Here is a 22,294-nt window from a genome sequence, read left to right as displayed (position 1 = left end):
TGTAATCCCAGCACTTTGGGAGGCCAAAGAGGGCGGATCACCTGAGGCCAGGAGTTCAAGACCAGCCTGGCCAACATGTTGAAACCCCGTCTCTACTAAAAATATAAAAATTAGCCAGGTGTGGTGGTACATGCCTGCAATCCCAGCTACTGAGGAGACTGAGTCAGGTGAATCACTTGAACCTGAGAGGCAGAAGGTACAGCAAGCACAGATCATGCCACTGCACTCTGGCCTGGGTGACAGAGCGAGACTTGGTCTCAAAACAAAAAAAGAAGAAAAAAAAGAAAGAAATTTGTTTCAAAATAAGGTGGGAGGTCCAGGCACGGTGGCTCACACCTGTAATTCCAGCACTTTGGGAGGCCAAAGTGGGTGGATCGCCTGAGGTGAGGAGTTTGAGACCAGCCTGGCCAACATGATGAAACTAATCTCTACTAAAAATACAAAAAAAAAAAAAATTAGCTGGGTGTGGTGGTGGGCACCTGTAATCCCAGCTACTCAGAAGGCCGAGGCAGGAGAATCTCTTGAAACCAGGAGGCAGAGGCTGCAATGAGCCAAGGTCACGCCACTGCACTCCAGCCTAGGCAACAAGAGCAAAACTCTATCTCAAAAAGAAATTGTATACATTTGCAAAATCTCTTACAAATTAATAAGAAAAAGACAAACACCTTCAAAAGAAAAATGAACAAAGGCAATAACTCAAAAGAAAAATAAATAGCTAAAGAATGTAAAGATATATGCAAATTGTCAGTAAATACTACAAAATTGGCAAAAACTGTTTCCTTCTGCATTCTTTTTTTTTTTTTTTTTTTTTATGGAGATAGGGTCTCACAACATTGCTCAATGGGGAAACAACAGTCTTTTCAACAAATAGTTCTGGGACAACTGGATACCCACAGGCAAAGGAATGAAATGGGACCTCTACCTCACACCGTATTTTAAAAATGAACTCCAAATGGACTGGGCGCAGTGGCTCACACCTGTAATCCCAGCACTTGCAGAGGTCAAGGTTAGAGGATTGCTTGAGCCCAGGAGTTCAAGACCAGCCTGACAAACATGGTGAAACTCCCTCTTTACTAAAAATACAAAACTTAGTCAGGCTTGGTGGTGCATGCCTGTAATCCCAGCTACTCGGGTGCTGAAGCATGAGAATTGCTTGAACCGAGGAGGCAGAGGGCGCAGTGAGCCAAGATCACACCACTGCACTCCAGCCTGGGCTATAGAACAGGACTCTGTCAAAAAAAAAAAAAAAAAAAAACCTCAAAATGATCAAAGACCTAAATATAAGAGCTAAAACTATAAAACACATAGAAGGAAATAAAGTTCACAAGTAAATTTTCAGCATTCTGGATTTAGCAACAGTTTCTTACATATGACAAGCAAACAAAGAAAAAGCAGACAAATTAGACACCATTGAAATAAAACTTTGCACTTTAAACGACACTATCAAGAAAACAAAAAGATTAAAGCTTATAATCAGTTGAATTATTTAAGAAAAAAAACCTTAAAGGAAAAAAAAAGAAAGTAAAAAAAATCCACAGCATGAGATAAATAGCTACAAACCATCCATCTGATAAGGGTCTAGCATTTAGAATAAGCTCGTCCAACCCACGGCCATGAGGCCCATGATGGCTTTGAATGTGGCCCAACACAAACTTGTAAATTTTCTTAAAACATTATGAGGTTTTTTGGTAATTCTTTTTTTAGCTCATCAGCTGTCATTACTGTTAGTGTATTTTATGTGTGGCCCTAGACAATTTTTCTTCCAATGTGGACCATGGAAGTCAAAAGATTGGACACCCCGATCTAGAATATAAAGAACTCTTTTATCTGGGCATGGTAGCAACATGCCTGCAGTCCTAGCTACTCAAGAAGATAAGTCGGGAGGATCGTTTGAGCCTAGGAGGGCAAAATGGCAGTGAACTATGATCATGCTACTGCACTCCAACCTGGGTGACAAAGTAAGGCCTCATCTTAAAAATAAAATAGACCAGGTGGGCCGGGCGCGGTGGCTCAAGCCTGTAATCCCAGCACTTTGGGAGGCCGAGACGGGTGGATCACGAGGTCAGGAGATCGAGACCATCCTGACTAACACGGTGAAACCTCGTCTCTATTAAAAAATACAAAAACTAGCCGGGCGAGGTGGCGGGCGCCTGTAGTCCCAGCTACTCGGGAGGCTGAGGCAGGAGAATGGCGTAAATCCGGGAGGCGGAGCTTGCAGTGAGCTGAGATCCAGCCACTGCACTCCAGCCCGGGCGACAGAGTGAGACTCCGCCTCAAAAAAAAAAAAATAAATAAAATAAAATAAAATAAAATAGACCAGGCACAGTGGCTCATGCCTGTAATTCCAGCACTTTGGGAAGCTGAGATGGGCAGATTGCTTCAGCTTAGTAGTTTGAGACCAGCCTGGGCAATATGGTGAGACTCCGTCTATACTAAAATACAAAAAAAAAAAAAATCAGCCAGGCACAGTGGCATGTGCCTGTGGTCCCAGCTGTGGGATGCTGAGGTGGGAGGATCGCTTGAGCCTGGGGTCGGGGCAGAGGCTGCAGTGAGTCAAGATGGCATCACTACACTCCAGCCTGGGTGACAAAGCAAGACCCTGTCTCAGTAAAATAAAATAAAATAGAACTCCTATAGCTCAACAATAAAAAGATAAATAACCCAATTTTAAAATGGTCAAAAGATTTGAATAGATATTTCTCCAAAGATGTGTACATGGCCAACAAGTTCATGTAAAGATATTCAATATTGTTAGTCACCACTAACAATCAAAATCGCAAATGAGACACTTACTCCATACCCACTAGGTTGGCTATAATAAAGAAGACAGATAATTTAAAAAGTGCAGGCCGGGCACAGTGGCTCACGTCTATAATCCCAGCACTTTGGAAGGCTAAGGCAGGTGGATCACTTGAAGTCAGTAGTTCAAGACCAGCCTGACCAACATGGCAAAATCCTGTCTCTATAAAAAATACAAAAATTAGGCTGGGTACAGTGGTTCACGCCTGTAATCCCAGCACTTTGGGAGGCTAAGGCAGGTGGATTACTTGAAGTCAGGAGTTCAAGACCAGCCTGACCAACATGGCAAAACCCTGTCTCTATAAAAAATATAAAAATCAGGCGGGGTACGGTGGCTCACGCCTGTAATCCCAGCACTTTGGGAGGCCGAGGCGGGCAGATCACGAGGTCAGGAGATTGAGACTATCCTGGCTAACTCGGTGAAACCCCGTCTCTACTAAAAATACAAAAAAAAATTAACCAGGCATGGTGGCGGGCGCCTGTAGTCCCAGCTACTCGGGAGGCTGAGGTAGGAGAACGGCATGATCCCAGGAGGCGGAGCTTGCAGTGAGCTGAGATCGTGCCACTGCACTCCAGCCTGGGCAACAGAGCGAGACTCCGTCTCAAAAAAAAAAAAAAAAAAAAAAACAAAACTTAGCCAGGCGTAGTGACATGTGCCTGTAATCTCAGCTACTTGGGAGGCTGAGAGGCACAAGAATCACTTGAACCCAGGAGGCGGAGGTTGCAGTGAGCCAAGATCGTGGGACTGCCCTCCAGCCTGGGCGATAAAGCGAGACTTCGTCTCAAAAAAAAAACAAACAAAAAAAAAAACAAAAATGCTGTCAAGTATGTGGAGAAACTGGAAATTTAATTCATTGCTGGTAGAATATAAAATGTCACAGCCACTTTAAAAAATAATGTGGCAGTTCCTCAAAATGTTAAACAGAGAGTTAACATAAGACCCAGGAATTTCTTACCTAAGTATATACCCAAGAAAAATGAAAACACATTCACATAAAAACTTATACGTGAATGTCTACAGCAGTAATATTCATAACAGCCAAAAAATGGAAACAACCTAAAAATCCTTCTACAGGTGAATGGATAAACAAAATGTGACATATATATGCAATAAAATATTCAGCCACAAAAAAGAATGAGGTACTGACACATGCTACGACACAGATAACCTTTGGAAACATTGCGCTAAGTTTGAGAAGCCAAGCACAAAAGGCCACAAATTGTTATGATTCCACTTATATGAAAGGTCGAGAATAAACAAATCCACAGAGACAGAGAGTCTCTATGTGGCTGCCAGGATTAAGGGTGTATGAGGGAGTGGGGAGTGATAATGGGTTCAGAGTTTCTTGAAACTGTTCTGGAATTAGTTGCGATGGTACAACCTTCTAATATACAAAACCACTGAATTGTACACTTTAAAAGGGTTAAATTTATGGGATGTGAATTATTATCTCAATAAAAATAAGGAGAAAATAAAGGATAACCTTGTTTGCCTTTTAATTTTAATTTCATTACATGCATATTTTGCTGATAAAAAAGAAATAATGTCGTCTGGGGCAAAGGCTCAGCTTAATCCAAGTCTGATAAAAAACAAAAGACTGGAAACAACATAGTCAACAAGAAATTGGTAAGATAAATTAAGGTACATTAAATCAATGGAATATAACCAAAAATAAGACAAAAGAAAAATAAATAAATAAATGGAATATCACATACACCTGTACTATGAATACAAGGTCATTCTGAAGGCAATGAGATATTAACAATGGTATAGAAATATATTTTAAATGAAAGGATGTTTGTCATACTAGTAAAAAAAAATTTTTTTGGCCGGGCGCGGTGGCTCAAGCCTGTAATCCCAGCACTTTGGGAGGCCGAGACGGGCGGATCACGAGGTCAGGAGATCAAGACCATCCTGGCTAACACAGTGAAACCCCGTCTCTACTAAAAAATACAAAAAAACTAGCCGGGCGAGGTGGCGGGCGCCTGTAGTCCCAGCTACTCGGGAGGCTGAGGCAGGAGAATGGCGTGAACCCGGGAGGCGGAGCTTGCAGTGAGCAGAGATCCGGCCACTGCACTCCAGCCTGGGCGGCAGAGCAAGACTCCGTCTCAAAAAAAAAAAAAAAAAAAAATTTTTTTTTAAGACGAGGTCTCGCTCTGTCGCCCAGGCTGGAGTGCAGTGGCATGAATTTAGCTCACTGCAACCTCTGCCTCTTGGTCTCAAGCGATCCTCCCAAGTAGCTGGGACTACAAGGGCATGCCACCATCATGCCTGGCTAATTTTTTTTTTGGTAGAGACTGGGTTTCACCATGTCACCCAAGCTGCTCTCCAACTCCTGGACTCAAGCAATCCACCTGCCTCAGCCTCCCCCAAAGTGCCAGGATTACAGGCAATTCCAAGTGAGCCACCATGCCCAGAGAAAACTTTTTTTAAGTCAAAAAAGTATATTCACAATATTCTGATGCCCTTCTCCCACAGAAGAAAAAAAATCAGACTGAAAACCAGTTCTAAGTTCTGGCCTCCAGACTGTAAGAGAATAAATTTATTTTATTTAAACAACATTCTTTTATTTAAAGAACAATAGGCTGGGCGCAGTGGCTCACGCCTGTAATCCCAGCACTTTGGGAGGCCGAGGCGGGAAGATCATGAGGTGAGGAGCTCAAGACCAGCCTGGCCAATATGGTGAAACCCTGTCTCTACTAAAAATACAAAAATTAGCCAGGTATGGTGGCAAACAAAAAACAAACAAACAACAACAAAAAAAACCAAGATGGGCTCACACCTGTAATCCCAATACTTTGGGATGCTGAAGTGGGAAGATTGTTTGAGACCACCAGTTCAAAACCCTTCAAAATGGTGAGACCCCCTTCCTCCCTTCCTCCCTCCCTCCCTTCCTTTCTTCCTTTTCTTTCTTTCTTTTTTTTTTTTTTTTTTTTTGAGACAAAGTTTCACTCTTGTTGCCCAGGCTGGAGTGCAATGGTGCAAACTTGGCTCACTGCAACCTCCACCTCCTGGGTTCAAGTGATTTCTCCTGCCTCAGGCTCCCAAGTAGCTGGAATTACAGGCGCATGTCACCACGCCCAGCTAATTTTGTATTTTTGGTAGAGACGGGGTTTCTCCATGTTGGTCAGCCTGGTGACCAACCTCACTGACCTCAGGTGATGCGCCTGCCTTGGCCTCCCAAAATACTGGGATTACAGGCATGAGCCACCGCACCCAGCGAGACCCCATTTCTATAAAATAAAATAAACAAATAAACAAAACCCAACTCTTTAAAGACATTAGAATTATGCCCACAGTAAGAGTCCATATTGATGAAAGAAAAAAAATAAAATATATACATAAAAAAATTAAAAAGTCAAAAAATCTTTATATCAAACTATTAACAGAAATTATATCCTGGTAGTGACATTACAGGGGTTTTCCTCCGTTATTTCAGCTATATTTAGGGACAGTGGTATAAACACTCCAAACAAACACGAAACTAAAGAGTGAATAACTTTAAAGAACAAAGACACTAAAATTTCAAGCCTTATCACTAGTACTGTATTAAGTCCAAGTTCCTGGAAATTAGCTAAAAGTCACCTAATTATAGAATTAAAACACAATCCTATGTATTATTATTCTTGCTTTGGCAGGAATGTACAATACCTGACAGTGCTAAGAGTTAGGTTACTTTGACTAAATCAAAACAGTGACTACAAAGGGCCAGTAAGGGAAAACTAAGGCACTAAATCCCAGTTCTCAGGTCACAAAGCTGTTTAGATGTCACAATTTATTCTAGGATAGATGTGAAGATCAAGTATCTATTCTATAGAGTCTAAAGGTATTATTCAGGTACAAAAATGCTGTAAGAAAACTTTACCACCAGCACCACCACCAACAAACCACTAGCCACAGGTTTACTCTCTAAAATATAGCCAAGCCAACAGACTATAAAATATCCTCATATGAAAAGACAGGACTCTCAATTTTGAAATAAATCCTGCAGTTTTACTTTTTTATGTTTTTAGAAAATGAGACTAAAGATCTACTTCATGTTAATAACTAGTTTCTAAGAAAAAACAACATGTAAAGGAAACACTGAAAATTACTTCAAAGACAAAAAAAGTTAAAATGTTACTGCTAAGAGTAAAACCAAAGAAAAACTTGAAAATTCAAGCCTTTCAAGTCACAATTTTAGAGATTTCTCACTGAGAAAGTTCAATACTGCCAAGATGTTTTAAAATAAAAAAGTTGGCCGGGCGCGGTGGCTCAAGCCTGTAATCCCAGCACTTTGGGAGGCCGAGACGAGCGGATCACAAGGTCAGGAGATCGAGACCATCCTGGCTAACCCGATGAAACCCCGTCTCTACTAAAAAATATAAAAAACTAGCCGGGCGAGGTGGCGGGCGCTTGTAGTCCCAGCTACTCAGGAGGCTGAGACAGGAGAATGGTGTAAACCCGGGAGGCGGAGCTTGCAGTAAGCTGAGATTCGGCCACTGCACTCCAGCCTGAGCGACAGAGCGAGACTCCGTCTCAAAAAAAAATAAAATAAAATAAAAAAATAAAAAATAAAAAATAAAAAAGTTAAAATTAGATGAGGCTATTTTTATTGATTAATATAACGCAAAACAGGCTATTACTACACATATTAGAACTGCTCAAATAAAAAAGTGGTGACACTAAATGCTAGCCAGGATGCAGAGAAACTGGATATCTCATACGTTGTTGATAGGAATATAAGAGGATATAGTCATTCTAGAAAACAAATAGTTCAGCAGTTTCTCTAAAAACCAAACATGCACTTACCATATGATCCAAACATTTGGGCATTTATTCCCTCAAAATGAAAACTTTAATTCATATAAAAATATTTATATACATGAATGTTTATAGCAGTTTTATCTGTAATAGTCAAAAAACTGGAAACCACCCTTCTGGTATGTCCTTCAACAAGTAAATGGTTAAACAAATTGTGTGGTTCAGCCATACTATGGACTACTACTCAATAGTAAAAAGAAATGAACTACTGATGCATGCAGCAATTTGGATGGCTCTCAAAGGAATTATGGTAAAAGAAAAAAGCCAAAGTTACATTCTGTATGATTCCATTTATATAACATTCTCAAAATGGCAAAATTACAGAGATGCAGAACAGATTAGTGGTTGCTGGAAGGGTGCATGCGGCTACAAAGCGGTAGCACGGGGAGCCCTGAGGTGATGGAGTAGTTCTGCATATAGAACTATAGACTGTTAGAGTGGCTATCCAGATTTACACATGATAAAATTGCATACTATTATATACACACACACACACAAATACATGTGAAACTGGTGAAATCTAAAAAAGCCTCATGGGGCCGGGCGCGGTGGCTCAAGCCTGTAATCCCAGCACTTTGGGAGGCCGAGACGGGCGGATCACGAGGTCAGGAGATCGAGACCATCCTGGCTAACACGGTGAAACCCCGTCTCTACTAAAAATACAAAAACTAGCTGGGCGAGGTGGCGGGCGCCTGTAGTCCCAGCTACTCGGGAGGCTGAGGCAGGAGAATGGCATGAACCCGGGAGGCGGAGCTTGCAGTGAGCTGAGATCTGGCCACTGCACTCCAGTCCGGGGGACAGAGAGAGACTCCGCCTCAAAAGAAAAAGAAAAATACAAATAAAAATAAAAAAGCCTCATGGATTGTAACAATGATAATTTCCTGGTTCTTGACATTAAACTATAGTTATGTGAGCTATTACCACTAGGTGAAACTTGGTGAAGGGAACATGGACTCCGTACTATTTTTCACAACTCCCTATAAATCTACAATTATTTCAAAATAGAAAGTTAAAAAAAAAATAGTAGGGCTATGTATGAGGAGGTTAATATAATAACAAATGGAAAAGGTTTAGCATAGCATTTGAAACATGGTTATAAAGGCTTCCATTTTGTTGAAACTTTTATTACATTAATTTTTTTTTTGAAAACACAGGTTTCTGCACTAAATATATACACCCATTTCAGCAAAAAGCATGACTTGAGCTAGAATTCCTCAATTTAATTACCAAATACTACATGAAATCTCTTGTGCATATGATAAGATTGTTTTCAGACTTAAAATTATCTAAGTGAATAGGGAACCAGTACACAACATAAATGGCTCAACATTCAGCTTTTTCCCCAAAAATCTTTAACTCAAATGTCTTTTACATCATCAAGTAACTTATCAGATGGAAATAAATGTATCATCTGCTGTGTGGTTCCAAATTAAGGAAAAGACTAGCTCAAAGCCATCCTCAACTTGAATATATATAATCTCTTACAAAAAACAATTACATGTAACCTTAAGAATAGTGAAAGAAACTTAAAGTCTTTTTGGCATTCCACAGCAGCTGAGTCCCTACCAAATATTCTGGGGTGGAAAGAACATTCTACTGGCCATCCTCTGAATTCCTCAGCAGACTCTAAGCTGTCCAGTCAGGTCTGTAGGAAACAGCAAATACCAGGTGCTGGTAACTAGTCTCTAATTCTTCAAAAAAGCATTATCTTTGGCCTACAGCCCCTTCAAGATTACTCTATACCTATGTGTGTGTGAGTGATTAATACAGTCTCTAGTGTTGTGGGTGTGATCCTGAAATAGTTTCCACCACTAAATGTTACTCTTAACAGAGTCAACAGAAGAGAGAATAGAAAGCTGTGTGAAATCATATAAAAGCTTGATTTTCTACTTTCCACAGAAAAAAAAAATGACTTTAATTTTCTCAGCTTCAGCAGGTGCAAGAATATCTAACCATAGCCATGATGTCTATACCCTTCCTGTGATATTCAGTAGGCAGGTTATCTGAGAACAAGTGAGAACCACCTGATCAGTTCAGTATCACCAAGGGAGCCCTTAAATTCTGTTCCCATGGACCCTTCTGTACTTTCAACACTATGATTTGTTGGCAGGAATTTCACAGAAGAAGTTGAGATGTAAGGCCATCTGGCATGCCAGGATCAGAATTTTTCTAATACACACCCCCGTCCCTGACTTAGAATTTTCTAGTATCCCTTTCCCATCCTATCTTTCCTGTAATGTAGTAAGCCTTTTGTGTGAGCACTGGGTAGACAGATTCCAAAAAGTCACTCACTGTTTCTTTTTGCTTTTCAATAGTTAAAACTTTACGAGTGTTAAAAAAGAGTCCACAAAGACAAAGGGGGAAAAGAAAAAAAAAAGAGTCCAAACACTGAAATGTCAATGGTTAATGGTGACAGTGTTCACTGATCACAGATTTTGGATAAAAGATGGAAGCTGTGGAATGAAAGTTAAGTTAGTGGCCGGGCGCAGTGGCTCATGTCTGTAATCCCAGCCCTGTGGGAGGCCAAGGCGGGCAGATCATTTGACTCAGGAGTCTGAGACCGCCTGGCCAAAGTGGCAAAACCTCGTCTCTACTAAAAATACAAAAATTAGCTGGTGTGGTGGCGGGTGCCTGTAATCCCAGCTACTCAGGAGGCTGAGGCAGGAGAATCACTTGAACCCAGGAGTGTTGAAGTTGCAGTAAGTCAAGATCATGCCACTGCACTCCAGCCTGGGTGGCACAGCAAGACTCCGTCTCAAAGAAAAAAAAAACAAACAAACAAACAAAACAAATAAAGTTAAGTTAGTTGAACACAGCATACTAAATTTTGAGACATTCTTAAATATGAATTATATTGTTAGTGTACAATCTACACTATAGAAAACCTAACGTCTTCTTAAAAGCATATTTCAGTACCCAACTCAGTAAAATGCAATAACCTGAAGGTTCCAGTTCACTAAGAATTACTGTGGGCTATATTTGCAAATGCGCAGAAATTAAACAGAGCACAAATCATTTGGAACAAAGCCTCCAAATTATTTCATATTCAGTCTACTTTACTATGTCTGATTGCTTTGGAGCCCAGCAGTAATACCAATCTCACTGATAATACTGTGCAGAAATAAGCTCATGCCTGTAATCCCAGCACTTCGGGCAGCCGAGTCGGGTAGATCACCTGACATCAGGAATTTGAGACCAGCCTGACCAACATGGAGAAACCCTATCTCTACCAAAGATACAAAATTAGTTGGGCATGGTGGCGCATGCCCGTAATCCCAGCTACTCTGGGAGGCTGAGGCAGGGGAATCGCTTGAAACCGGAGGCAGAGGTTGCGGTGAGCTAAGATCGCACCATTGCACTCCAACCTGGGCACCAAAAGCAAAACTCCATCTTAAAAAAAAAAAAAAAAAAAAAGAGTCCAAACACTGAAATGTCAATGGTTAATGGTGACAGTGTTCACTGATCACAGATTTTGGATAAAAGATGGAAGCTGTGGAATGAAAGTTAAGTTAGTGGCCGGGCGCAGTGGCTCATGTCTGTAATCCCAGCCCTGTGGGAGGCCAAGGCGGGCAGATCATTTGACTCAGGAGTCTGAGACCGCCTGGCCAAAGTGGCAAAACCTCGTCTCTACTAAAAATACAAAAATTAGCTGGTGTGGTGGCGGGTGCCTGTAATCCCAGCTACTCAGGAGGCTGAGGCAGGAGAATCACTTGAACCCAGGAGTGTTGAAGTTGCAGTAAGTCAAGATCATGCCACTGCACTCCAGCCTGGGTGGCACAGCAAGACTCCGTCTCAAAGAAAAAAACAAACAAACAAACAAAACAAATAAAGTTAAGTTAGTTGAACACAGCATACTAAATTTTGAGACATTCTTAAATATGAATTATATTGTTAGTGTACAATCTACACTATAGAAAACCTAACGTCTTCTTAAAAGCATATTTCAGTACCCAACTCAGTAAAATGCAATAACCTGAAGGTTCCAGTTCACTAAGAATTACTGTGGGCTATATTTGCAAATGCGCAGAAATTAAACAGAGCACAAATCATTTGGAACAAAGCCTCCAAATTATTTCATATTCAGTCTACTTTACTATGTCTGATTGCTTTGGAGCCCAGCAGTAATACCAATCTCACTGATAATACTGTGCAGAAATAAGCTCATGCCTGTAATCCCAGCACTTCGGGCAGCCGAGTCGGGTAGATCACCTGACATCAGGAATTTGAGACCAGCCTGACCAACATGGAGAAACCCTATCTCTACCAAAGATACAAAATTAGTTGGGCATGGTGGCGCATGCCCGTAATCCCAGCTACTCTGGGAGGCTGAGGCAGGGGAATCGCTTGAAACCGGAGGCAGAGGTTGCGGTGAGCTAAGATCGCACCATTGCACTCCAACCTGGGCACCAAAAGCAAAACTCCATCTTAAAAAAAAAAAAAAAAAAACAGAAAGAAAGAAGCAAGCAGAGATAAGCCTTAATGCAGTGCTGAAGAAAGACATGAACATCTTGGGCTTACTACGATATGGTGAAAAACGGGCAGTAGAGGATGGCACATATAGGACAATACTGCCCTACAGCAGTGAAGAGCACTACATCTCGGCCCTCCAAATCTCAGCTCCCCACTAGTGGGTCTACCTATACATCCCCCTACTATCTTCTTCCCCAAACAAATAGTCCTTCTGGCCCTTATTTCCAAAAACACCACAAACATTTCCCCGGTCACTCAAGTTCAAAGCTACAGTGTGATTATTAAATCCACTTAACGAATCTGAATCCTCTCCATCCTTACCCTGTAATGCCTCTCACATTCATTCTCCCTTCACATCCCCATTCCCACCATCCTAGTTTCAGAAATTATACCTTAAACCCAAGTTTCCCAACAAGGTCTTGATGTCCCCAAGCCAAATTTGTACTCCAAAACATTGTTTTGAACAAGTCATCCAAGCCTTAAAAAAGCATCTACAGATCTGGCAGTACAGCCAACAGAAACCTATCCTCATGAGCTTGGACAAACACCAAGCACCTTCCACAAGAAGTTTCTGGATCCAGGGCTCAAGACCAAGTTCTGCAAATCCTCTGTATTTGCTACTTCTTGCCATCCCCTCTTTCTCCATAGCAATCAACAACTAAGTCTTTCCAAATAAAAGGGTTTATGGCTTATTTTCATGGACAAGCAGCAGCAGGTGGACAGCATCCTACATCATAGCCAGTCTTGGAGGGCAGCAAAGCCCAAGAAAGAGAATCAGTGGAAGCAACTTAAAACATAAAAGGCCAGGCCAGGCGCGGTGGCTCATGCCTGTAATCCTGACACTTTGAGAAGCCGAGGTGGGCAGGTCAGAAGTTCAAAACCAGTCTGGCCAACATGGTGAGACCCCCATCTCCACTAAAAATACAAAAATTAGCTGGGCATGGTGGCAGGTGCCTATAATCCCAGTTACTCAGGAGGCTGAGGCAGGAGAACTGCTTGAACCTGGGAGGCAGAGGTTGCAGTGAGCCAAGATTGTGCCACTGCACTGCAGCCTGGGCGAGAGAGCAAGACTCCCTCTCATTCATTCATTCATAATTAAATAAATAAATAAGGCCAGGCACAGCGGCTCACACCTGTAACCCCAACATTTTGCGAGGGTGAGGTGGGAGGATCACTTGGGCCAGGAGTTGGAGACCTGCATGGGCAACATGGCAAGACCCCATCTTTACAAAAAATACCAAAATGAGCCAGGTGTGGTGGCACTCACCTGTAATCCCAACTACTCAGGAGGCTGAGGTGGGAAGATCACTTCAGCTTGGGAGGCCAAGGCTGCTGTGACCCATGATTATGCCACTGCACTCCAGCCTGAGCTACAGAGCAAGACCCTGTCTCAAAAAAATTTTTTTAAATAAATTTAGGCCAGGCACAGTGGCTCACACCTGTAATCCCAGCACTCTGGGGGGCCAAGGCATGTGGACGGGTTGAGCCCAGGCAAAGGTTTCAGTGAGTCAAGATCACACCACTGCACTCCAGCCTGGGCAAGAGAGCAAGACCCTGTCTCCATAAAATTAAATTAAAATTTAAAAATAATAAAAAATATAAAATTTTTTTTAAAAGCAGACAAAATCCCTGGTCTGTAGATACATGAAGAAATCTGAAATGGTGAGCCCAAGAGTTTTATTTTGAAGACTTTAGATGAAATCCATTATCTTACTCTACATATTAAAAGAAATGTCCATGTCATGTGTAAGAGGGAAGACGTAATAAAAGGAAAGTTAAACATAAGTGGGCTATACCAAGAGCATGAAGTGAGTACCTTTGAGAGTTCAGAGAAGAAACCAAAAACATCAAGGACTTAGGCAATGCAAGAGGTCAGAATTCTAAATAAGTCAACCAGTTTGGTTGAAGCAGAGAACACAAAAGACAGCTGCGAGAGACTATATAGCTGTCCCATAGTTCTAGTCCATTTTTCACATGCTTTCTGGTGTCCTCTCCCTATCTGGACTATCAGTTCAGAGGCCAAGAACCAACACAATGTGTTAACCTATTAGCTAACTATCAGTCACATCTTAAGAATTCAGACAACAATGGTAATAGTTTTAGTATATTTAATCTCAGAACAGCAAAACATCGAGGTGCACTCTGAATTCAGATATTTTTAAATACCTGTATCAAAAACAGAAAAATTTCCTTAAGTTAAGAAATAAGGATACTGGCGAGAATGGTGGCTCATGCCTATAATCCCAGCACTCTGTGAGGCCAAGGCGGGAGCTTGAGGCCAGTTGAAGACCAGCCTGGGCAACAAATGGAGGCCTCATCTCTACAAAAAGTAAAAATAAAAAAATTAGGCAGGTGTGGTGACACGTGCCTGTAGTCCCAGCTACTCCAGGAAGCTGAGGCAGGAGGATCACTTGAGCCCAAGAGTTAGAGGATACCATGAGCTATGATCACATCACTCCACTCCAGCCTAGGCAGCACAGTGAGACCCAGTCTCAAAAAAAAAAAAAAGAAAAAAAGAAAAAAAAAGAAATCAGGATAATGAGGCCGGCATGGTGGCTTATGCCTGTAATCCCAGTACTCTGGGAGGCCAAGGCGGGCAGATCACCTGAGATCGGGAGTTCGAGACCAGCCTGACCAACATGGAGAAACCTCATCTCTACTACAAACAAAAAAGTAGCCAGGCGTGGTGGCAAGCACCTGTAATCCTAGCTACTCAGGAGGCTGAGGCAGCAGAATCACTTGAACCTGGGAGGCAGAGGTTGCGGTGAGCTGAGATTGTGCTACTGCACTCCACCCTGGGCAACAAGAGTGAAACTTCATCTCAAAAAAAAAAAAAAAAAAAAATTCAGGATACATGAATCAAAGCAAGAATTTCTAAGCACCCCAGACACTCTTAACACTCCTGGGAATTGTTTAATGTATTTTTTTGAAACTAGGAGGTCTCAGAATTGAAATTCTTTTTTCAATTTTTTAAAAAAATTTAACTGCTGACATCCTCTAAGGGAGGAGACAAAAGAATGGAAAATCTGGTGAAGTGATAGGCAGTTTTTAAAGAGGTTTACAATCAGTTTTAAAACAGTAATCCCTCTGAGAAATGAAAATTCCTCTCCTAATCCCTTTGAGGGCAATATATTTGAATCAGGAACAAGAACATCTTGCTTCTACTAGGTACAAATATGAACCTTTTAGAGTATCTTCTGCATTAAATAGCAAGCAGAGGAAAGGACAATTTCTAATTTATCAAAAAAAATTAAGCATCTTGGACTTGTATCTTTTGCTAGACACATGCAAAGAGGCTTCAGTAAAATGCAATTAAGGAACTTTAAGGTTTTCGTTGACAGTGATTACTTAACTGGAGCTTACTCCTGTGAAATGAAACTACCAGAAACCCTCAACATCAATTTGCTTGTCACTAAACCACAGGTTTACGCTTAGACTTGGAAATGCTAACAGGATGGAACCACAAGCCTTTAATAAAACGTGATGACCATGGAGAGCGCCCTTGAAGCTTAGCAACAGAGGACTCAATCCTAAAAGGGTTCCCTTTCTGGAATGTGAGGACAGGTTTGACATGTACCACAGCACCAGTCCTAAAACGCTTGATTGCATTTTCCACAAAAGGTGGGAGTTGTAATAGTAGCATAGAGCAGACATCAGCCCACTGGAAGCAGATGGAACCCACCAACTCATTTTATCTAGACCTTCAAAAAGGTACACAGAACTCTCTCTCTCAGCCAAAGCAGGACAGATCTGAATGAATAAATCCAGGAAAAGGTTCACATGGGATTGCTAATTGGTGATTTCATTTGCATGCCAAAGCCCTCAATGTAAAACAGAATCTGAAAAATGAAAAGCAATTTGAAAGCCCGTTATCCATACTCAAGCTAAACACACACACACACATACACACACACACACACACACACACACACACACACACACACACACGAGACCCAAAAGCTTTGTTTTGCAAAACAAGTAAGACTCAGTAACCTATTCCAACACAGGGATTCTTCTGAAGGGTGATCTAGCTGGAAACATTCCCTGCTTATGTACATAATTCACTAGGGGTCAGGTAAGATTCCATTTTCTAACAGCTGAACTTTAAACAGAAAGTCACTAGTGGTGCAATATTCACTGATTAGCATAAATCTCTACCCCCTAGAAAGAAAAGCATTGGCTGCCTCTGCCAGGATGACAACTTTACAGTGAGAAGCTGGAGCCGCGGACCATGAACTCCTGGAAAGTTCTATCAGGGCCTCAGAAGAGCTCACCACCTTCGCCAGCCTAAACTTAGCGGTCACCCATCCCACGCCACCCTCTCCACAGACAGGGCATCTGTGATATGCGAATTTTTAAAAAATAAAAAGATGGGCCAAAGGGTCAAGAGCAGGCAATGCCTTACAGGGCTGACATGACTGCTGTCTGGGACTGGGGGAGGGGGAGGAGCATTCTGGATGTTTCTATTCTTGGCAAGGAAAGCACCTCCGGGTCCTGCACCATCAAAAAACACTCACACACCAATGTTCTCAGGGAATGAATGATATGCCCATGCTAAGCGGTCTCATCTTGAGTTGTGATGACGGGGAAAAAGGTGTGGAGGGCTGGAGGCGGGGTGGTGGTCAGGGGTAGATGTGTTTGACTAAGGGGGATGGGAGGAGAGTGAATGGATAAAGCGGGAACCAGGGGAAGGTGTGGACGGTTAAGAGGGAGGGGAGGAAGGTGTGGACGACTAAGGGAGGACAGGAGAGCGGAGGGTGGCGACGGTTAAGGAGGCTGGGGAAAGGTGTGGACGACTAGGGGGGTGGGGATGGCCAGCAGCACCCCCGTGCACCAGAAGCAAAGGCAGGCCGTGGGGGTGGTCACTCCCAGACCCTCACAACCCCCAACTGTGGGCGTGTGCCTGGCTGCGCTTTCGCACCTCCCAGGCCATCGGGCCGCAGGGCCAGCACTCACCCTACGACTCCCTGGTTGTAGTTCCTCCGTTTCCACGGGGTACCGCTGTACACGACCCCGCCGCCGTCTGCTCGGCCGCCCCCCGCGGCCCGCCCTCCGCTGGGCTGCAGCAGGCTGTAGTTGAGTCCATACGTGCTGGCCTTGTTGTCGCGCTTCCTCTTGTTGCTGCTGCCTGAGGCCGAGTCGGCGGGATCGGCGGCGGGGACGGCGGCCGAAGGGTGCGGGGACGAGGACGCCGAGGGGGACGAGGACGCCGAGGAGCCCGCCCGGCGGGCCCAGGCCCCGGGCTGGTGGTGGTTGTTGTTGTTGTTGGTCGTCTCTAGGGGCAGGAAGTCCCGCTGCTCCGCGGGCAGCGCGTGGCTGCCCAGCAGGCGCTCCCCGGAGCGGTACATGCCGGCCGGGGCCGGGGCCGGGGCCGGGGCCGAGGCCGCGCCGCCGGGGCTGCCCGTGCTGCTGCCGCTCCCGCCGGTGGCCGTGCTGCTGCTGCTGCCGCCGCCGCCGCCGCCGCTCGCGCCGCCGCTGCTGTGACAGTGGTGGTTGAAGTAGAGGTTCCTCAGCCCCTGGGTCGTCTCCCAGATCTGCATCCACAGACTGTTGGACGGTCCGAGCTGCTCTGGCTGGAACCAGGCGATCCTCGGATCCATCAAACGGCGGCGGCCGCTGCCCCCGCCCCTCCTGGCCGCCTGCAGGGCCGCCGCCGCCGCCGCCGCCTCAGGCGCACGCCCGGCCTCGGCTGCTGCTGCTGCCGCCGCTGCTGCTGCTGCTGCTCGGGGCCCGCCACCGGCGGCGCGGTCGCGCAGGGAGCCGGGCCGGCGCCGGCGGCGTCGCTCCCGCCCTCGGGGGCTCCGCGGGCCCTCCCCCCCTCCCTCCGCCCCTCCGCCGAGCCCCTGTCACTGGGGTCCCCGTGCAAATGGCGGCGGCGGCGGCGGCGGCTCCACGGAAGGGCGAGCGGCGGCGGCGGCAGCGGCGGCGGCGAGACGCGCCTGCTCCGTAGCGTCCTCGCTGCTCCGGGTCGGGGCGGGGCCTCTGCCGGCTCCGCCCCGCTCGCTCGGCCCCCCCCCCCCCCAACCCGCCCCGCCCCCAGCCCCGCCCCGCCCTCTCGCGCTCGCCCCGCCCCCGCCGCGCCGCACAGCAGCCCCGGAGGCCGCGCCGTTCCTCACAGAGGCCGCGGCGCTACGGGGCCGCAACCGCCCGGCCCAACCGTCCCTGCGCCATCTGCGGAGGGGTCCACGTACCTGGGCGTCCAGGGGCCTCTGACGCGCGCGCGGCTCCTCTGCCTGGGCTTCACGGGCGCTGAGACTGGACGAGACCGCATGGAGGTCGCCGCCCGCCCCGCAGGGAGCGCGTTGTGGGAGGTGCCGCCCCGCCCCTCGCTCCTCCCATCCCTGTGGCCGCTGGACCCCGGGCCCTCCCAACTCCCCCTGACGTCTCGGCTTCTGCCTGCTTTCTAAAACACTTTCTTTTTAAAAAAACAGCCTATAACACTATTTCTGGTGGGGTGGGGACACGCCCCCCGCCCGAGCGCGTGCCCCGGGGCGGGCTGCGCGAGACCCTGCACAGCTACTTGCGCCCCGCCCTGCTGCGCACTGGCCGGGGTGGGGGACCCCTCATCCCGGCCCGAGGCCACAGAAACCTGCACCCCATGCATAGCCCTGGGAGAGGCCACTAAGACTGAGAGTGTGAGCCAAGGGCTGAAAGCCACAGCCACACACTCAATCCACTTTACACGGACACGCAAACACGTGTAGATGCACAGAGAAGCAGACACACTCCTGCGCGGCGTAGCAAAGACACTCTCCTGCCCTAAGGTGCACCAACAGCCTTAGAAAGCTCTTCTGAGTTCAGCATTAAATTTTAAGAAAACCCACAACCTTTTAAGGCTAAAATGAAGATTTAGCATCAGCAAAGATTGTCCACTGGGTCGTTATTTGCATGTCTTTCAAATCTCTGTGGTTAAAAAGACAAGGAAAGGGGAATGTTAAGTATTTTAAGTCAAGAGACAAAAAGTAAGTGAACAGCTTCTCTGTGGGCCGGTTAAGGTTGATCTAAAGTCCAGAACAAGTCCCTGTTGGCTGATAATGGCCTTCTGTTTTTTTAATGACAAATAATGGAAAACTATGAAAGAACTAAGTATTGCTCTACCTTTTTCTTTCTTTGGAGACTAACTCTTGCTCTGTCATCTGGAGTTCAGTGACTTTTTCACAGCTCACTGCAGGCTCGGCCTCTTGGGTTCAAGCTATCCTCTTGCCTCAGCCTCCGAGTAGCTAAGACTACAGGCACGCGTCAACAAGGCATAGAGACAAAGTCTCTGCGTTGCCCAGACTGGTCTGGAACTCCTGGACTTAAGCGATCCTCCCACCTCGGACTCCAAAACTGCTGGGATTACAAGGGGGTGAGCCACTACGCCTGACCTTACCTTTTTTTTTTTTTTTTTTTGATAAGAGAATAAATAGCATGACCATAAATACGGAAAACACACAAAGACTCTTCAGCTGCAAACAACAGCTTCCTTGGTAGTGCATGCAGCCTGTTTCTTGTATGGGCTGCTCTAAGGGACCGTGGAGACAGTCCTTTCAGATGTTTGTTCATGTCTCTGATCTTGCACTACGCCAGCATAGGCTCCAGTTAGGCATTCGAGGTGCCTTTGGAAAGCTCCAGAGCACTGTGGCCAGGGTTCACATTGGCCAAGTTATCATGTCCATCTGCAACAAGCTGTAGAACAAGGAGCATGTGATTGAGGCCCTGCGCAGGGCCAAGTTCAAGTTCCCTGGCTGCCAGAAGATCCACATCTCAAAGAAATGGGGCTTCACCAAGTTCAATGTGGATGAATTTGAAGACATGGTGGCTGAGAAGCGACTCATCGCAGATGACTGTGGGGTCAACTACATCCCCATCATTGCCCTCTGGACAAGTGGCGTGCCCTGCCCTCGTGAGGGCTTCCACTGTGCTGCCCCCTCTTGATACTCACCAATAAATCCTACTCCCTGTCCACCAAAAACAAGCAAACAAACAAAAAACCCTTCGGAATTTTGTTCATTCTATTATATTGTTGCTGTTACATTACTAGAAATCAGTATTAAAAGTTTTCTCTGTCTGGGGGCGGTTGCTCATGCCTGTAATCCCAGCGTTTTGGGAAGCCAAGGTGGGCAGATCACCTGAGGTCGGGAGTTCAAGACCAGCCTGACCAACATGGAGAAACCCCATCTGTACTAAAAATACAAAATTAGCCAGGTGTGGTAGTGCATGCCTGTAATCCCAGCTACTCAGGAGACTGAGGCAGAGAATCACTTTAACCCGGGGGGTGGAGGTTGTGGTGAGCCGAGAGCTCACCATTGCAATCCAGCCTGGGTGACAGAGCAAGACTCTGTCTCAAAAAAAAAAAAAAAGTTTTCCCTGAATGAAATTTGCTATATACTAATTATTACATAACCAGGAAAATAACTAGCAGTATTTTTTATGTTACTCACACTGACAAAAACAAAACATTGTGTAGAAATAAATTTTGTTTGATGACCTCATATTTGTTTTAAAAATTCAATCTCCAGCCGGGCGAGGTGGTTCACACCTGTAATCCCAACATTTTGGGAGGCCGAGGCAGGCAGATCACAAGGTCAGGAGTTCCCGAGACCAGCCTGGCCAACGTGGTGAAACCCCATCTCTACTAAAAATAGAAAAAATTAGCCGGGCTTGGTGGCACATGCCTGTAATCCCAGCTACTTGGGAGGCTGAGGCAGGAGAATCGCTTGAACCTGGGAGGCAGAGCTTTTGGTGAGCCGAGATCGCACCATTGCACTCCAGCCTGGGTGGCACAGTGAGATTCCATCTCAAAAAAAAAAAAAAAATATATATATATATATATATATATATGGGCAGGGTGCAGTGACTCATGCCTGTAATCCCATCACTTTGGAAGACTGAGGTGAAAGGATACTTGAGGCCAGGAGTTTGATAACAGCCTAGGCAACATGGTGAGACCTCCGTCTCTACAAAACATTTAAAAATGAGCTGGGCCTTTTCCTGTAATGTAGGATCAAGGTAATGAAAAAGAAAAAAAAATTCAACATGAAATTTGGAGGAGACAGATATCCAAACTATTATCAGATGCTAATTCATCAGTTACACCATAGTAATACCCTAAGTGTGTTAAGTAAAAGTCTTTCTTCAGCTGTAATCCCAGTAATTCGGGAGGCTGAGTCAGGCAGATCATTTGAGGTCAGGAGTTTGAGACCAGCCTGGCTAACATGATGAAACCTGGTCTCTACTTAAAAAAGAAATTAGGCCGGGCGCAGTGGCTCAAGCCTGTAATCCCAGCACTTTGGGCGGCCGAGACGGGTGGATCATGAGGTCAGGAGATCGAGACCATCCTGGCTAACCCGGTGAAACCCCATCTCTACTAAAAAATACAAAAAAACTAGCCGGGCGAGGTGGCGGGCTTGCAGTGAGCTGAGATCCGGCCACTGCACTCCAGCCTGGGCGACAGAGCGAGACTCCGTCTCAAAAAAAAAAAAAAAAAAAAATTAAATATATTTTCTTAAACTCTGCTTGAAAAAGAAAATTGGGAGAGGCATAGTGGATTACACCTATAATCCCAGCACGTTGGGAGGTTTAGGCTGGAAGGTGGCTTGAGGCTTGGAGTTTGAGACCAGTCTGGGAAATATAGCAAGACTCTCCCTGTTAAAAAAAAAAAAAAAAGTAACTAAAAAAATTTTTTTAATTCAATCTCAAGACATAAGATCAGGGAAACATTTTTCTTTTTAATTCAAACAAGAAAAATGGAAAGCCCAAAAAACTAAACATTATTGGCCAGGCACGGTGGCTCATGCCTGTAATCTCAACATTTTGGGATGCTGAGATCGCCTGAGGTTGCAAGTTCGAGGCCAGCCTGACCAACATGGAGAAACCCTGTCTCTACTAAAAATACAAAATTAGCTTGGTGTGGTGGCACATGCCTGTAATCCCAGCTACTCAAGGGGCTGAGGCAGGAGAATTACTTGAACTTGGGAGGCCGAGATTGCAGTGAGCCAAGATCGTGCCATTGCACTCCAGCCTAGACAACAAGAGCGAAACTCTGTCTGGAAACAAACAAACAAAAAACCTGTATGACCAGGCATGGTGGTTCATGCCTGTAATCTCAGCACTTTAGGAGGCCGAGGTGAGCAGATCACTTGAGGTCAGGAGTTCAAGACCAGCCTGGCAAACATAGTGAAACCCCATCTCTACCAAAAGTACAAAAAACTAGCCAGGCGTGGTGGCGTGTGTCTACAA

The 22,294-nt window shown here is 45.2% G+C and overlaps 1 protein-coding gene and 1 non-coding gene across 6 annotated transcripts in view; one reads left to right on the top strand and one right to left on the bottom strand.

The window, feature by feature from the left end:
* The window catches only part of TENT4B (terminal nucleotidyltransferase 4B), an 89,672-nt gene extending 71,292 nt beyond the window's left edge, over positions 1-18,380 (bottom strand). For 2 of the 5 annotated variants that reach the window (XM_033218345.1, XM_033218348.1), the window contains exons 1-2: positions 18,265-18,380; positions 17,030-17,548 (exon numbers count right to left, since the gene is read on the bottom strand). In XM_033218345.1, the coding sequence (XP_033074236.1) occupies positions 17,030-17,548; positions 18,265-18,344 (599 nt within the window). In that variant the 5' untranslated portion in view covers positions 18,345-18,380. Of the gene's footprint in view, positions 1-17,029; positions 17,983-18,264 lie in introns of those variants that run through there. The other 3 variants (XM_033218347.1, XM_033218346.1, XM_033218344.1) reach the window with 3 other exon arrangements.
* Positions 18,381-19,468: 1,088 nt separating this feature from the next.
* Positions 19,469-19,599, top strand: LOC117088877. The gene has a single exon (XR_004439395.1). It is a non-coding gene; the product is annotated as a small nucleolar RNA SNORA70 (small nucleolar RNA).
* Positions 19,600-22,294: the final 2,695 nt, after the last annotated feature.

The sequence above is a fragment of the Trachypithecus francoisi genome, unplaced genomic scaffold (genome assembly GCF_009764315.1).
Source record: "Trachypithecus francoisi isolate TF-2019V2 unplaced genomic scaffold, Tfra_2.0 Lachesis_group10, whole genome shotgun sequence".
NCBI classification, from domain to species: domain Eukaryota; kingdom Metazoa; phylum Chordata; class Mammalia; order Primates; family Cercopithecidae; genus Trachypithecus; species Trachypithecus francoisi.
This window is presented reverse-complemented; position numbering and strand designations above follow the sequence as displayed.